This window comes from Aricia agestis, chromosome 20, assembly GCF_905147365.1.
Source record: "Aricia agestis chromosome 20, ilAriAges1.1, whole genome shotgun sequence".
Taxonomy (NCBI): domain Eukaryota; kingdom Metazoa; phylum Arthropoda; class Insecta; order Lepidoptera; family Lycaenidae; genus Aricia; species Aricia agestis.
In genome coordinates, this window is record NC_056425.1 from 950,068 (window position 1) to 969,226 (window position 19,159).

General features: G+C 36.4%; 1 protein-coding gene across 2 annotated transcripts in view; it reads left to right on the forward strand.

Moving 5' to 3' along the window:
• Positions 1–19,158, forward strand: part of LOC121737490 (transcription factor SOX-4-like) — an 83,936-nt gene extending 64,778 nt beyond the window's left edge. For both annotated transcript variants that reach the window (XM_042129172.1, XM_042129173.1), the window contains exon 2: positions 15,103–19,158. In XM_042129172.1, coding sequence (XP_041985106.1) covers positions 15,103–15,810 — 708 coding nt within the window. In that variant the 3' untranslated portion in view covers positions 15,811–19,158. The remainder of the gene's footprint in view (positions 1–15,102) is intronic.
• The last annotated feature ends 1 nt before the right edge of the window (position 19,159 follows it).

Consider the following 19,159-nt stretch of genomic DNA (forward strand, 5'->3'; position numbering starts at 1 on the left):
GTGATTCAAAGTATCTGAATACCAAACAGTAAAATTGGTTCAGCGATTTGGGCATGAAGTGGTAACAGACAGACACACATTCGCATTTACAATATTAGTATGTATTTCAAATATTTTATAGTATGAAACGAAAGCGGCCGTTTATTTCCCTGGCCTAATTTGAAGCTTTTCGAGCCTATGAATTGTTTCATTGTTTGGTCTATCACGAGCACGGCTCACTTTTAAGTCTGACCTGTTTCAATAAGCTGGTATAGTATTCAATAAGCGACGTGTGGTTGGGCATAAAAAACTGCCGATCATAATTCCGAACACACACACAGAACGTGGAACGTGCCCAGAATAGATTATTGCGGCTGATTGATTCAATACCTATACACGATTTGTCTCTCAGAGTTTCATTTTAGTTCATATTTTATTCGTCGCAAACGTTGATACGTAATTTTGGATGTTTCATTTTTGTTTGTTTTAATTTGAATAATTACTATGCTTGTCATATCAATTTAGGACTTTTTCGGCATAACAAACAGTGCTTATGAGTTTGCTCATTTAAATTCTTAAACTTTTAGTTGTTTTGGTAAATTGTTTTTTAAAATTTTCAATTAACAGAACTTTAGCTCGGGTTTTACTTTAATGTACTATAGTGACCTGACCTTAGCCTTAAAATATTTTGACCTCAACCATAACTAATATTACAAAAGTTGCTAGTTTTGTAACAAAACGTGATCATGACTTAGCTTAATCCGATTACTGCAATATTTTTGTAGCAAAGCTCATAAAATTACAAAAAACTACTATTGTTAATAAATATAAATATTGTGTTATAAAAATTGTGTTGCAGCCGAGTAGATAAATATTTTTGTTATCTTATATCTTTAAACGAGCAATTCTTGTATATATATTTATATATAATTGGAATCTCGGAATCGGCTCCAACGATTTTCAAGAAATTTAGTATATAGGGGGTTTCGGGGGCAATAAATTGATCTAGCTAGGAATCATTTTTAGAAAATGTCATTTTATTCGTATTTTATCGAATACCGAGCAAAGCTCGGTCAAATAGCTAGTTTTTTTTAATACTAAATATTAAATAGAACATTAATCATAATATATACATGTGTAATATTTACGAGTATACGAGTACGTACATAAAATTATAATTCATATGCAAAAATGTGTTACTCCTTAGTGATTTTCATTAGCATTATTAAATCATTTATCGTTATAATCATTTGTATCTGATCTTATAATTGTAATTGTTGAAATCTTAACACGCACAGCTGTACTTATCTAGTATTATTGAGTATCCCTATCCATACTAATAATATAAATAGTAAAGTATGTTTGTGACTCTCTCTCTCTGAAGAGGAAATCTTTGCCCTAAGATTTCTCAATTGCTAAAGTCCTAGGACAGGACATAGCTCAAGACAGGACATTTTTGTTCCGGAAAACTGTTCTCATTACGCAACGAAGTCCTTAACAATATCCTTAGCCTTAATTATTATTTGTTTATTGTAAATCTAAATTTCAATTAATATCTCATCCTGACATTTTAGTAACAAATAGTATCTGCATCCTAAGAATAACCGAGTAATTCGACGAGACATTTTATTTTACTTCTCTGTCAGTCCCCATTTAAATTGTGTTCGTTGCATTACACTAATTGGGCCGCGGACTGACGTCGTATGTGGCGTATTTTTTGTGTTCCCTTTCTGTTTGAGGTTAATCTTCATTTGCATTATAGGTTTAATAACAGAATTTCACTTTATCCAGCGCTCCGACTTTACAAAGAATTTTTAAAGCATCTTTGTTTTTCGTTAAAAGGTTACGTCAAAGAATTCTTTATTGAATAACTCGAGAATCCGTTCAAAACATCCCCCGATTTAGGTTTCAATGCTGTCCCTAGTCTGGAGCTAAGTCCTTTAAGATTATCGGAAATTTCATTACTTTGGGTCGACGCCCGCTTAATACATGCTTCTGAAGCAGACATCAAGATTTCTATCCAGTTTTAAGGTTAAAACGAAGTTAACCGTTTTTAAGGTAAAACGGCACCACCGTTCTTATAAACACATTATTTTCGAGACATTACAATCTTGAACTTTACAAATGAAACAAACATTGTAGAGAAATCTCATAAATATGAATAAAAGTATCTAATTCGAGTTAAGTGCACAAGTTTGAACCTAGATTTTATGCGTGGATAAGTGAATGAGTATAAAGTACCAATCCAGTTTCCGACACTAGGTCAGCTTAGAAACGTGCCTAGAACAGGAATCGAACGACCGACCCGATAATTATCGATTATTAAACACTTTGTTCGAGGTGAAACTTAAAACGCCTTTCCCTTCGCATGTAATATCATTTTCCTAACATTATCTTAAAAGCCTCGGTTGACATTGATTAGAGGATTATGGGTGGAAACGCGGCTTGAAACTTTCTTTTCTTCATTAAAAATAGAAAAGTAACTTATTTATTTTGGAAATACCTTACTTATATTAAACGAGCTTTTGCACTGGGCCTAAAATAAACATTATAATATTGTTACTAACAATTATACTAACATAGGTTAAGTCGTGCATTGTTACTAACACATCTACTAATATTTTTATGGGTTGATGAAGCCTGAAATAAACATTTTTTTATTTGTCCGCGGCTTCGCTCGCGTTGAGAAATATTATTATATACAAACTTTCATTCGATATTTTAACCCCTTGGAGGTAGATAGAATTGATCAAAATCCTTTCTTAGCGGATGGCTACGTCCTGCATGCCAAATTTCAGCTCGATCGGTCCAGTGGTTTGGGCTGTGCGTTGATAGATCACCATGTCAGTCAGTCACCTTTAAGTTTTATACATATGCTAACATGCTAATGCTAACATCGGAGTTCAGAACCGTAATATTCCGTAGTATTCATCGAGGTTTTCTAGTATACTTGATCTTTGAGCCATTATATATTTTTTATTATGACATTATTATTTCATACTTTTTATTCATTCTTAAAATATTAGGCTAATAACATAAGTGCTACATATTAAACGCAAAATTCAAGTTTTCGGTTATCGAATCAAAACGGAACTTGCAAAATTCACGTTCGCCTCGGATTTTGAATCATTGAAAACAAACGACTTTGCTGCACGTCTCCTAATTGCTGTATTGGGTCATCGCTCGGTCGTGGCCGGTGCAGGGTTGCTGAACTTTGCCGTAACTCAAGACCTCCTCTTAGGCATACATTATTAATGCAGATATCTGATACTTTTAATTCACCTGAAATGTCACTGGCCCTCGCTTCCTCACTAACTGTATTTACATTGTTGTCTTTTATAATATCAGATTATTTGATTTTAAAGATCTCGCTGGCTTCGATTTTGATTTGATGACATTTCGATTCATTATATTTATTTAATTGAATTCGAAAATAGTATCTGGCATTTGAAACGACTTTCTTTATTTGTTTTTAGCAGTTTGATGATCACATTGCTCCGAATGATTTTAAAGATAACATTTGGCTTTATGTATTCATAGGTCAATAAAATTTACATACGCTACAACTACTATTACTAGTACAATGCAGTAGGTGCCGTTGTCCTGATGATGATGGCACTTAAAACTTTTCACTTTAACATAAATTCTAACTTATCCCGTCTACAGTGAGAACATTTAACGCGGTTCTTGATCCCAAAATAGAGCTCTCTAGAAAATTTAATGATAACACGAACACAAGGATATTTCTAAAGTTTGTCTATTCATCATTTCGGATCGCCTCCGCTTATTGGCTCGACTCGCCCAGGATTTTGCTGATATAAATTCTTAGAAGATGTTATTGTTTTGAAAGCTTGGCTAAGATTTATACAATTAAAATTATTGTCAACGAAAGTGATTGTTCAAATAAGATGAATGTCGACAGAATTAAGGTAGTACTTAATATGTATCTTGAAACCACAGACATAGATCAAGATAGATACCGCATGTCGCTCCATTCGTATGAAAACGAGCGTGCCACTTTTTTACTACCTACTGTGACGTACCGATGATAAGAAACGTCCATTATCAATGCCAACGTTTCTATTTTAATTTCTACAGCTCAATACGGCACTTTTAGGCATTTAGGCATTTTAAAAATTCCGATTGACGTCCGATTCCGATAGCAGACTAAAGAAAAGACTTTCGAAAGACGAGCATTGCTCGTCGTTTGGGAACGCGATATGGTACGCGAAGTAAATACACATGCGGTATCTATCTTGATCTATGTCTGTGGTTGAAACTGAAAAATTTTAGATACCAAGTTGCTATTAGTAGGAAGTCAGTTAAAAGCGTGTCAAAACGTCTAATTCACTTAATCTAACGTTCTCTTTCTGTCAAGGTCTCGTAAGTCATACAAAGATATGACATTATCAAAACCGAAAAAAAATCGATTTATTTTAAGGTTGGAGACCTTCATTTCACCTTCTACCGCTCCATTACAAATAAGTTGTTATTTGTGGCTTACAGCGGCAAAAAATAAGAATGATTACTATGAACGTGATTAGACAGGTACCGTTCGCAAAAAACTAGAGTACCCTTTTTTACGTTTAGGTGGCATTTATCCCTTTTATGTTGCTTTATTATAAGGTTATTGTCAATGTGTGTTTTATTTGAAGGGGGCGACTAACCCTAAAGTGTCGATTTTATAATTCATTTTTATACTTGAAAATAAGCCCCGAGCTGTTTCATTTTCTAAAATTAAATACTACATTATATTTCTAAGAATTGGATGTGAGGAGAAACACGGTATCTTAAAATTTTCTCGATAGAAAAAAATCACAAAGATGCATCTAATTTTCAAGAATTTTTCATTTATTGCCATAACCGTGCATTGAACTAAGTTAATATTTTAACACATTGTATAAAATTCTATCATTGAGAGATTGACCTAGCGGATTTTTAAAATGTATATTTATCGAGTTATTGAGAAAAAAATATATTTGGCGATGAATCCGCGTTGTTCTTTTTCACCTGGCATATGAAACACGGGCGTGAGTGTGAAGAGAGAAGGACGATGTTTGATTTTTGGGGTTAGTGCTATTTACTTTTATCTAAAGTATAGGAAATTATGAAAATCACTATCAAATATTTTTTAAACTTGTTAGTTTACCTCACTAGTTTATAACAATGTAACTATTTTTATGTAAGTAATTAATACTAAATTGGTTTTGCTAACCCTACATCATAGGTATCTTGAAAAAATAACAGAAATAATTTATATTTCGATATTAAACAACGCCCGAGGAGCTAACCTTGCCGATTTGTCAGTAATGATCCTCATTTGGAAGTATATTTTTATAGCAAATATATCATAGATAATAGACTCTCGTATGAAGTAGTGAACTTGAATTTAAGTGTATTATCGTGCAATATGAATGGTAAATACCAGAATAGAAATAATATGATAGTTCATAATATATCAGATTAAAGCGCAGTTAAAGTAGTTATTGCTGCTAATTGAAGAAATGATAATGATGATATAGTACCTGTTTCTACTTTTGCTCCTACTCATTTAATCTGCGTCACCGATGATACTATTGATCGTGAGTAGTTAGGTAATGCTTTTGAAGACGTATCGCATTTGTGGGCTTACGTGTTCGGTAATGAACTGACAGGCTTATTACCGAGTCGCCCGGAGGCGCTGGTGTCAAATTCAATACCAGTATTGACGCAGATTAACACGAAGATAATCACGAGCACAGTATATCGCTCGCTAATAGCATTATAAGGCGGAAAATTGTGTTTGAATGTTTCTACATAGTAAAGTATATCATTGTTTATTTGTGGAGCGCGTTTAGAACGGCTTAGATTCTTCAAAGTTCGCAGAAGCGACCGCATTATCGAGCAAACAAATCGAAGCAAATTAGCGTCGGCGGCGTCTTTGCAGGATATTTTTAGGCATCCGAGGAACTTTATTTATGGTTAACCCGATGGAACGGACTCGTTTAAAATGTGATAAACGAACCAATACCTCCGCCGGCGCTCCTTGTTTGTGACATATAAATATTTGAATAACGTTATCTAAATGTACCGTTTGGAGAAAATGTAAAACTTCCTTTTATGAAGTCGGTTAATGGTTAAGTGCCAAAGGTTGCACACGAGATGTCCCACTTGATATTCAAAACATGTCCGGGGGAATAGATTATAGGGAAGGGGTCGTAGACTAAAACCTCAGTTTTGCATTTCGCGCCGTTACCGACTAAAAAGATTTTATCGACTCGGAAAAAAACATTACGCCACACTAGAATTTCAATTTCCTTCGTCATCATCATTTACCCAAAGATGAACCACCATCATCATCAAAACTGTAATATAATAGAGATATAATGCGTTACCAACTCTTTTTTCATCTTCATAAAATTTTCTTTTAGAATCTCTCTCCTAATATCTCTCATAGAACAAATAACTATCTCTCGATTCTCCTCCTCATTAGTGTATTGTACTTGAAAAAAAAAAATGGTTCCATCCGCTTCAATCCAGGAATGCCCTCTTAAACCAGCCCATGCAATTTACTACACCTCAGCCTCTTACATTTTCACTCCTACTTACACCATAAATTACCAACGTTATGTTTCACAGGCAACGCAACTAGCATTGTGGAAATTGGAACTGTGCAAATAACACAGCTCCAGTAATAATAATAAATGTGTCATTTACGCTTATTGGGTAAGTTATATTATATTATTACAATGTTAATAATGAAATCATAATATATACGAGTCGAATCACTAATCAATTTTAAATGTATGTCACACTGTGTTTACAAATTCGGTGTATCCATATATAGAATTGGATTATTGTCCGTATGTACGCAAAACTAACGTACGATTACCGTTAATAATTTCATTCGATTATGGTCTTTATGGTCACTGTAATAGTGTAGTAAATCGCATTCGCCATTTCATTACATCGACCGTTGTATTGTTGCTAACCTGATAATATATGGGCGATCGTTTATTTATGATTCTCCATTGGCGCAATGGTTAGAGTGATGAAATTTAAATGGGGATTCCAAGTTCAAATTCCTTACGAAATTATCATGGTAATTAAATCAAACAATGTCATTGTCAACTATAATTGCTAGTGATAATTTTTTTAGTTATTATGTTTGCATTCGCAAAAGTATAATCATCAGAATAATATGCTTTGAGTATCTATGCTCATCTTTCTGTTTCTCTATCAATTTAACATTTTTCTAATCACTTAGTATTCTATATTTATAATCACTTCTAGCTGTCCCGGTGAACTTCGTGTCACTTTAAAACCTTCCCTGGACTTCTACGAATATTTTAAGTCTAAAATGAGCCCAATCCGTCCAGCCATTTTCGAGTTTTAGCGCGACTAACACTTTTAAAAATCCATTTTTATATATATATAGATATATATTTTTCAAGCATTATAATTTATTATGCTTTAGAAAATATTATTTCTAACCAAAATTGGTATCATTTTTAACAAGTCTAGACCATCGACCATAAGAAGCGTATTATAAATTACACACTTATTCGAAAGATGTGATGAATGTGGCTATCCAACTTCTAACACGTGGAACAATTATTTAAATTAAAATAACAGCTTATCTAATGAGAACCTTATTTGACTCGAGCAAAAAATATTTCAATACCTTTTAAAGTCGTCGACTTATTCTTCCGTAATATATTTAAATGTCATCTATATAATATAGTAGGTAGCTTCTGTACTTGAAAACGTATAATAATTAATATAACATTAATCTATAATATTTGTCTGTCTGTCTATCAGTCCTACTTCTCTTCATGTATCAAAACTACATCGAGATTACTTCCACGAATAGAGAAAAAATGAAGTTTATTACCTGCGACGTCAATCGAGCGAATAAAATATTAGCAATTAAAGAAAATCCCAGTACCATCTAAGAATTAATGGAATCGTCGAAGAAATATTAATAATTTATAGTATTCGATATCGAGAACGAGTCGTTATACAAAAAGTATACGTACGTGATGTTACATATAACAAAGATTAAAAGCCTTGGCCGGTTTAACGGTTCGCAGATTTTAAAGGTTAACACTTAGGTCTTATTATAACACGTCTAAGATCATTTTTTACGACGATAAGTATCGTGTACGTGTCTGTTTTTAAACAAAACAGAATTTGCTTTTGATAATATCGAATCTTTTTGTCAGTTCATTATTCACGACCGGTCTTTGGATGTGACGTATGGATTCATAATAATTCCGAGGAACATTACCGATAGAATTTATTTAATCGTAGACCCCAAATTCTACTCTGTGCTTTATTGCGGAAAAGCCTTGCAATCTATTAGGGAATTCATAAGAACCGTTGGTCACAGCAATAAGTGAAGCATTTGATAGTAGAATAAATTTTAATGTCGGGGGTGCGCGTGGAGCCATCTAGAGGAACTTGTGATGCAGCACACGAAAGTCGTAACCCATTTTCCTATCGCATTTTACTATTGGAACGTTTACTTTTTATATTTGGCATTACTTGTGGCGTTATGAATCTAGTGGAGGCAGTCAAAGAATTTGATAGAGAGAAATATAATACTTACTATTATAAATGGGGAAAATGAGAGCCGTAAGGTTTCGGAGAGTCGCAAGACTACGGAGAGCCGCAAGGCTACGAAGAGCCGCAAGGCTAAGTCTTCTCGACCTGGCAAGGACGAGAGCAGCAGGTGCGATGAGGAGGGCTTCATACTGGTGGAGAGAAGGAAGAAGAAGCCCGCCGCCCGCAACCATTGCGGCACCGCGCCATATGTACCTGAGCTGCGTCTGCGGAGCGAGGTCCCCGCGACGCCCCTGTACATATCCCGCCTGCACTGGTCCATGGAGGTCGCAGACGTCGTGGACTACATCAGTAAGAAGACATCCCTCCACTTGAGGGTCGAGCGTCTGCAGTCTCGCCACAAGGTCAACTTCAGTTCCTTTGTGGTGAGAGTACCGACGCATCTTCTCGCGACCTTTGAAGCGGAGGAATTCTGGCCGACTGATGTGGTTTACCGAAGACTCCGGAATGAAGCGCGCGTCACGTCGCCGTTAATTCGTGATAATCTGTAGTTTATATAATTTTTATGTATGTTAGTCATTAAGGTATATATTGTATGGGCCTACGTAGCCTGAATTAAATAAATAAATAAATAAAATAAAACATTCACATTTGGTTTTGAGTACAGTAGAAAAGTAAATAGAAGAAACCGCGCAGATAGCGAAGCGATCTTATAAGGGTTTCCGTTTTCCGTTTGAGTTAAAAACCCTCAAAAGATGAAAGTCATACTTTCACTCCGCAGTCATGGGGCTAACTGGCAAATTCAATTCGATAAGGCGAACATTTTCTAATAACATTTGAAGGCGCATTCCCTTGTGTAGGGTCGGGCTCGAATACCCTTCCCTGAGGCCACGTCAACAAAGTCCAAAGAATTGACATATCCCTAGAATAGCGGATGATAAGGTTAAACTGAATAAAGCTTATTCGTGTTTCAAAAAACGAAAAACAAACTACAAATAACGTACTGAAATAATTTCCAAAAATGACCTTTAATGGCTTTAATAAGATCGTTATATATTAGAACATGTAACATTGAAATTCGAAGCAGAAAGAAAACGTTAACAACGGAACGTAATGATCGTAGATTGCGCAACATGATAGATGGATAACGCCTACAAAATTGAATAGAAGTTAAATCAACAGTAATTGCATGAAGTACTCAAATCTGACAAGAAGTGTATTGCGGCCGTGGCATTTTGTAAATTGACAAAGGCAATTGAATATTGATACAACGCTATTAGAAGACTGTAATTTTAATACGATATTGTAATCATAACCCGCGTGTTAAACATGGTCTGGAATTATCATTTACAAATATATATTTATTATTTATATTCAATTCAAATATTCCGTGAATTATAAAATTTGTACTATTTTGTTTAGTATGAAACAAGTATGCGATGGCATAAAATCTTTCTGCAAAGTGCAAACGAACAATTTTGTTGACTTCGGTAAAAGCAGCAGCTGGAGTTCGTAGGCAACATTTTTTCTTCCTTTTGTTTTAGAGTTTAAAATCCATTGCAAAATCCATATTTACCTTTTAATTTAAAAAAAATCTATTAAAACTCCAAATAAAATATTATTATTTAATTTTTAATGATGAGTCACAAAAGTAGAGTCTCCTTCGAAGAAGTTATACCCAAACCGGAAGAACATAATATCTTTAGTGTTTTAATGTTCGAAAGCTGCATTCAAATTAATTATTCTGGGAGACGTTAATTACAAACTTAATTGCATTAAATTTCTCAATTTGCAACTATGTATATTATTTTGCTTTCATCGTGTTACTCATTTAACACAACATATTCCTTCCGCTGTATGCCCTTGCATGAACAAGCATACTCGAGTACAATATTTATACGACTCATTACGAATTTATGAGGTATTGAAGGATTTTGCAAAGTTTGCGTGTTCAAAATATTGGCCAGGGATCTTCCTCAAAAGTTGTTTCGCGCCTTTGTTACATTTATGATATACCGGGCAACATGGAGTTGCGAGCGGACTTCGAATAAGTCATGAATTGTACGACTGTTGCATGCGCTTCATAAAATAATACGTACATTTTAAACGAGACGACCGGGGAGTGTGTTTTACGTTTCATGGAGTGCTTTCGTATTTGTTTGGTTTGTTATTGGTTTAATATAAAATGTTGCTTCTGTAAGTTTGTTTGCACATTAATTGGCTTCGCCGGCATCTATTTCAGTATTCGAGTTAACTACTGTTTATTTTGTGAAAGGGGTTTTTCTACGTACACAATTTTATTTGTAGTTGCATAGAGTTCAAAAGCGTGCGTGTTTACCACTAGACTTTATGCATCGGCGAGCAGATGCAAGTAATAACGAAAAGAGTTAACAAAAGCTTAATTTCTGTGAAAATCCCTCTCAATAAATCGCAAGATGTCGTCACAAATTTAATTCTTTATTCCCGTTCGGACCCGATGAAATTGCTTCAGTAATAAGGGACTTTAATAAAGGAATCGGTCAAGCGTGAACCGCCCTATAATAATACGGGTTCGGAGCGCACGTGGAATGATAAAGTTATGTAAAAACTTACTTTCACCTTCTTCTAAAGGGATTATAATTAATGGACAAAGTTCCAATTTCAATTACGCGACCATTTTAACTTTCGTAGCTGGGAATTATAAAAACCCACAAAGTTCTTGATTCTTGCTCGTTTAGTATTCTAATCTTTACGAGTATGTCTTGAACTAATTGGTTATCTGAAGCAGGTAAATCTGTCCTCGACACATTGTCTAGTTCATTTGAAATCGTGACCAACATTATTGGTTGTATGATTTATTATTTAGGAAGCTATTGGCATTAATTATCGAACTACTCGTTTTAACGTGATTAATTATTAACGTTTCAAACTTATAATTAATTTTGTATCGGCAATATTGAATTTGTTATAATAAAACCAGATACGTTCTATTTAACAAACGTGCACAGCTCATAATTACATTAAAAGCGATTAAAATATGTTTTGAGTTAATTATTTTATAGGACCAACGAACTGCCACTTCGATCTCAGTAGTCATAATCAAGGGATTTAATGAGTCGTAATATTATCGGATAGCAATTTCTGAGCAAACGACTGAACTCATTCATTATGTACACATCAATTTAAACTATTCGATTTCAAAGGGTACCCCAAAAAGTTTCATTTCGACTATTGTAAGTCATTATCAGCAAACACAAAAGACCTCATCTGGTGAGGCTCCATTATTGAGGCCCTAATCGCCCCCGGCTTTGTACGCGAAAGGACTCGGATTGTCAACATCTTCATTAATATTTTCTACCTTGCATTATGTGCTAAAACTCTTAGGAGCTTAAGGATCTTGTAGAGTGTCTGATTTAGCTTGGCCGTTCGCTCCATCGATTTTATTATTAAGCACTCGTTTATTTTAATTGAAGAGTGTAAAAGTTTAAACGGCTACGGTTTTATTTGTTCAGATAAGAACCAATAAACTGCAGTTCGTTTTAAGAATTAACATAAAGGTACGTAGATATAAACATAATTGTACCATTAAACATACTTTTTTTATAATATTATATAATTTATTATATCACTAATCCTTTTGGTGTTATTTGACAAGTATTGTGTTATCATCATTTACTTTTCAAATGCATACGCTTAACCATGTTAAGACTCATGATAATGTAATTTATTGTATTATGTATTTCATAAATACACGAGCAGCCAACCCATTTACAATTACAACTAATATTATTCCACGCTAAACATTAATTGTGTTAATCTTCAATAACGTCGATGTTATTACTGAACTTGGTACATAATTAAATATTGATGGTGTAATTAATTTTGATTTAATTGCGCTAAATTAAATTATTTGTTGAAAAAGTTTCAATGTTGGAGTGAAATTAAAATGGATTGACATTAAATTAGTATCAGTTATGAAGGACCTAATCCTTTTAAAAGCTAAGAATAAAAAAGGAACAAAAATGTCTTCATAATGCCTGGTTTACATTATTCCAATTCAGTAATCCATTCCAGCGCTGGATTAGAATAATGTAAACCCGCTAGAAGTCTACAACTTGAAATCACACAAATCGCCGTTAACAATAAAAATGTAATCTGCTCTATACTCGTAGTTTCTACGTTCAGGTACTCGTATGGGTGCAATAAATATTTGAGATCACGAATCACATCCGATCATAGCGATTCTCGAGTTATGGTATCCAATGAAATAAGGGAAATTGGAAACGTAAAGGTTTCATGTATCGTTAGACCACTTTAATGCCATTTCTGGCTGGCTTATTGGCTCCAATTTCGGCCCAATTACAGCTCAATTTAAGCCCAACTCGGTATTGTAATGCTAGATGAACTCCGAGAAACTTGCTATTCAGTCTGTTTTTCACCTTAAGTTTCTCATATCGTTTGATATAATTTCTTGCATCTAGATTAAGTTCATCTGTTGCGATATGCATATGAATGCCTAGATAGATTAGAAGGTAGAACCTTCGGGTAACGAAATCACAAGCTACATGTCGTGTTCAGGAAGTGAAGCGGCTGCCCTTGGGCTTACAGACATAGTCAAACGACGCGCATTGACGGTGTACTAAACAGAAGGTTGCTAAGCCATATTTAGCCAACACAAACACGCTTCGACTGTTTACATTAGGTTCCGCAAAGTTTTTTCTAACATTGCTGGGTAATTGGACGGTTAGACGTATTGCCGTGATTATGTTGTGGTTTTTGTACGGTACAAATACCCTTATCAGGAACTTAAACCCATAATTAATTACGTGAGGTTCATTAACTTGTTGCCGAATCACATACGCTTTAAATAACCGAGCATAATAATAATTTATAATTCAGTACACTGAAGGTTGACGATAAAATACTAATGTTAGAAATGAAAGAGAATATTTTATTTCCAGAAGTAGACCGTACCGATTATTCGCAAAGAAATCGATGAGCATCACTTGCATCAGGCAATGGTTCGCATTATTGATGAAGTTTTACGATCGTGCTGTAACCCTAAAAGAGTCGGAAAAATTATACACCAGTTGGAAATCGAGCAATTTTCAATGAAGTTACGTACCAGCTGTCAATTTATCTGCCAATAGTTTCTTATCGTAGTAAAATATGTAACTACTTCATTTCTAGGCTTTTATTATGGAGCTGCACTTTATGTCTTCGTTTATAGGAGCTTTTAACGATGTCCAGCATTAATGGTAGCATTTTTATGCGCTCCACACTTTAGTGCGCTAATTACGTATATTGAAAACGTATTTAAATTAATTGAATCCATTCTGTTTTGTTACGCCATTACTGAGTAGTTAAATGATAGCAATGAATCGAGTAAAATTAAACATAACTAATGCACCCGCTTTAGAATTATTACTTTGCAGCTTTGAATTTTCTGCACCTGTCCGATTACTTCAAATAGTAAATCGATCGAGCAATAGAGACCTTCGCTGACATGTCACAATTGACTATTATTAATCACGAAATACGATTTTCATTTTCGATTTTGTGCGTCGAAATGTTGCAAGGAACCACAAGTTCATGATTAATTGAATTGTGGTTTCCAGCTATCCCACAAAAAATTATTAATAATAGACGTATTGGTAACCTGAATACGTTGACTGACAAAAAATAACCTAAGTTCACCTTGAAGACTAGTGGGCGTTCCGAATTTGATTTGCCGCCATCTGACAAACCCTTTTTTTGTCTTGAATATAAATAAGACGTGAAAAAAAAATACGTAGTCGGGTGAGATTTTTTCTTCTTCGTTACCGTCGGGAGTCGGGACCGCTGAGTTTAGCGAATGTTGCATTTGAATAATAAAAGAGGTGGTCGCTCGCTGGTGAATTCGTCAAATCGCAGCCTCGCCGAGCCGCCGCACCTTCTAATGAGGAAAAACGGTATCAAATTGTCCCATATGCTTCCGGAACGATTCGATAATGACTTCCTGCGTCCTTTAATATTCTTCGCGGCCAATGTTTATGGCGCTATCGACACACGGAAGGCACAAACGGTGGAAAAACGTCCAGCTCACGTCCGATAATTTGGCAATAAATTAGAGGGAGGTCGACCGACTAGTGGTAAACTAACCACATGGATGTTATATCAAATTTTAATTAATATTTCCCCGGGCAGGACCGCTGTTCGAATGCCTGGGACTGTTTTGAACCCATTACACGGCGACTCGTTTGTTATAATAGTAATAATTCCTATGATAACAATATCATTAATAGTAAGGACGCTAGCTTAATGGTGCAACGTCATGCATACTAATTTTGTATAGCATATAATACGGGCAGAGCGAGGCAAAACGGACATGCCTGAAATAATAATTATAACGCTCTCCACGATTTAACCGATGCTACAGATTTTACATTTTGATTGTAATTCTATACATTGAATAAATTATGACAAGCGTTATCAGTTTATTACTAGACACGTGTAGTAACGTAATATGATCCGATTGGTGATCTAGCATAGTATGAAAACAATACCTGACTATGTTTTTGAAAACAATTTTTTGTAACGTGCTTTTTTCATTGTTCACAGACAAAGAAGAACAACCCCAACCACATCAAAAGGCCGATGAACGCGTTTATGGTTTGGTCCCAAATCGAGAGAAGAAAAATTTGCGAGCAAACACCGGACATGCACAACGCGGAAATATCCAAAAACCTCGGCCGCGTCTGGAAAACTCTGAACGACGAGGAGAGGCAGCCGTTCATCGACGAGGCGGAGAGGTTGAGGCAGCTGCATATGCGGGAGTATCCCGACTACAAGTACAGGCCTCGCAAGAAGACCGCGAAACCGGCGCAGCGGAGCGGAGCGGTCACCAAACAGAAACGCAAGCAGCGCGCCGACAGCAACAACAATAGAGGCGTCGCCAGGCGGCGATCGCGACCGTCGCCCTCGGTGCGGAGCGTGCCCATAGAGACGCCCGCCCCGCCGCTCCTGCCCGCGTCCCCGGCCTGTGCGCCCGACTCCCCGGAGTCCGCGTGCCTCTACGAGGATAACTCCCGGCGCGAGGCCAACGACCTGTCGGAGCTGTACTCCATCACGGATCTGCTGGAGCTACCGACCGACTGCGAGGTCGACCTGGACGCGCTGACGGACATGGAGGCCTTCGACACGGCGTCCTCCTCCTCCGGCTCCCACCTGGAGTTCTCGTGCACGCCGGACATGTCCGACATGCTGAGCAGGATCGGCGTGACGCCCTGGGACGACCACACGTTCTCGTCGTACCTGACGACATCCTAAGGCGGTGCTCGTGTCGCCCCGGCCGCTGGCCGACACCACTGATCTCATTTTCGAGCCGCCACAAGGAGGCCGACGACGCGGCGACCGCCGCCCCGCCTACTGCGAGTGCCTACGTCCAAACGTGTTTTATTTTGGATCGGAACATTTGAATTCAATGTACAAAGTTATTTAATAAGGTGTGAAATTTTTATTTGGACTGTTATCGGCCGACGCCGGATTTTCGGTTTCGTTTCCGTTTCTCAAACGCGAAATATTCGAAGCAGCAACCCGAAGTTGGGAAACGCATGGGTCTTAAAACATGGGCTGTGAGTTGGTTCTCGTTTATCTGTTTTGCTTTTATGTTAAATATTTCCAAAAATTATGTAATCGAGTGTTTTTCCGAGCGGCACGTCTCAGATGCATCATGCAACAAAGTAAATAATCCGTCTTAGTCTCCGTCGCCTGATTAGCGAGCCCGGGTCCGGGCGGGTCACTCGCCGCACGCGCGTCGCGCGCTCGCCCCGCGTTGTCGTGTCCGTATTCTTCGTGTACACTACTCGACTTGGCTTCTATAGTAAGTTCGCAAGTAACATAGAGCACTTTTACTTTTGTACATTAACTTTCGATTATAATTTTACTCTTACTTTCAAAATATTGCGTATCTTCTATAATAGAGAAATAAGACTAGGTTGTAGTCGTGTTCGTCTTGCGTTACGTTTACCGCGAAGTTCACTTATACGTTCGTGCACATAGTCGTAGATGACGATATATTTTATACTTTACTTTCGGAAGCTAATCGGTATGTAATATGATAGAATTTCGGAGTGCGGAGTATTCGAGTAGAATTTCGAAAAAGATTGCCCTCACCGTGCTAAGGATCGTAGCGATTTGCGCGTGCGCAGGCCCCCGTGGTCTTTTCGTGTTTTTCGTTCGGCGCGTTATCGTTGCGACTCCATTTTTAGAGAGCACGGTGGGGGATGTGTGTAGGTTACGAGATGTCTCGCTGTAATGTATGTTAGGTCTTGTAAGGTAAGGTCTGTCTCCGTTCAAAGGTAAAGTACGAAAAAAGAGAATTGTTGGCACCTCAGGATCGATGTGAAGGGACACTGAAAATTTTCTCGTTAATTTCTTCATACTTCTTCACGCTTCGACGTAAAAAGTAAAGTCTATAGAAGGATACATATCAAAATTCCGGGAGGTGGTATTCATATGAACAAACACCGGTTCGTTTTAACTCAAATGTTTTGCTGTTTAAGCTCTGTGATTTACTTTATGGATTTTCTAAATTGTAAGGATCTAGTGGAGACTGATATCGCATAGATTAGTTTTAGCGGCGCTAGCTTCTCTTACTTTATAATTTTTAGAACTGGACATAATTTTAGTGGAACGATACCTATTTTTGATAATTTGCTTGTCTGTGGAGATCGGTAACGCCGATGTACAAATTTTAAAGTTTTGTATTTTAACGTGCTCAAATTGTTTGCAAAATATTTGTGTACTTCAAGATTTCCCGGCCATTTTTAATACAATAGTTCCGATGTCTCAGTTCGCTGTCTGCTCTTTGCCACACTCTCCGATTTCCACAGTAAAGTATAAGCTAAAATTTTGTATAAAATTTCGCTGAAAACTGTCAATTTTTGGAAATGGTGTCAGTTAGATTAGAGAGGTAATATTTTACTGACTGTTACCTCAAACGTTTTACTATATAAGAATCTTCTAAATAGAAATATACTGTTTCAAATAACGAATCGATATATGTAGGTGACTGTGTCCCTGAAATAAATTTCATAAATATAGGGGATCCGTTGTGCTCTATCTCTTAAAAAAAAAGAAATGCTTTACTTATATAATATTATATTCTTATAAATATATTATGTAAAAACTTCGTGTAATTCTTAGTAAGTGTCTACGAAATCCAATTATTTTTAAAGAAATACATAAAAATACATGTTATCTATACAATATTGTATGAAAATCTGTAAGTAATGTCTGTGTGTTAGACGATATACATAATAATATATTGATAATAAATGGAAGAAAAAAAATTTGTGCCTAATGAATACTTAAAATTCTTCATAATATGTATATTAGTGATGCTCAAGGTATCTTAAGCGCGTAGTGATTATTTAGATGCTGTTGAAAATATCTTTGAAATGAATATAAGATTTTGTACGCCAGATAAGCATTTTGATTCAGTTCGCTTCTCCTAAAGCTTTACATACGCTTTACTGTCTATGATATATTTCTGTACATTAAATATCTTTATGATGTTTCACCGGCGGCACGCGGAGACGAATCGCGGGCTGGTCGTGTTCAATTTGTGGGATCAGGTGATTTGAGTCCGTGCGCTGCCGAGATGGTATACGTCGGATGTGAAAATATTATCATGGATCTAACAAACTATCATAAAACTACTAGGATTAAGTCGTAATATACTTTGTAGTAGTTATCCGACTTCGTTTCGTTTCGCTAAAATAACCTGACACTCAAAACTTCGACAATAATGTTCTGCTTTTAAATTCGCGTCATCGTCTGTCATTCGTAGCTTCGTACGGCTTTAACCGATATACGACTTCTACAAGCCACGCTCAATTTACTCAAACGTACTGATTCGATCGTTAAACGCTTCCTCCGATCGCTCGGTCGGTCTCGTTTTCCAAATTTTTGATTGTACGATGTTAATGTTGACTTAAGGATATCGTTGTTGGGCAGAGTTCGTTAGCGATTTGGACATCGAATTTAATGTTGTAACGCTTCTCGTTGTGGTTCTTCAATAATTGGAATTATCAGGGTTTAAATGTTTCGTTTAGGAGATAGGTGGTACGATCCTCTCTCGTAGCACGTCGTAGATGTCCCAGATGTTCCCCGATTCTTTGCTTGACGGTAGGCGTTTTCCCTAGGAGCCTCGGTCGTTTATCGAAGTATTAAGTGTAAATATTGAAACTGTTTATAATAATGAAAAAGTCAAAATAAAGCGATACTGTGAGAAATATTAGATGATATAAACGCGTCTCAGAAAAATAAATATCATAGACGACGTAGTAGTTATCGTAGGGTACGATATGTGTACCGAAATTATATTGTTAAATTGTTGTATATTTCATTACGCTGAGCTTCTGTGACTGGTTCATATTTTGTATTGCTTGAAGAATACACAGGTATACGCGACAAGGACGCGACCATTCTCTCGTCTTTTGGACGAGTCATCAACCTCGTCTGATGAAAAAAATGTTTTTGCTCAACTCAGAACCCAGAGCGTTTTGACAGAAGATTATCTTCACAACAGCGTTGGTGATTGGTCGTGACTCGTGTTTGACGTTATCCAATCACAAACGCGAGTGAATGGATAAACTCGAGTCAAAAATGCTTT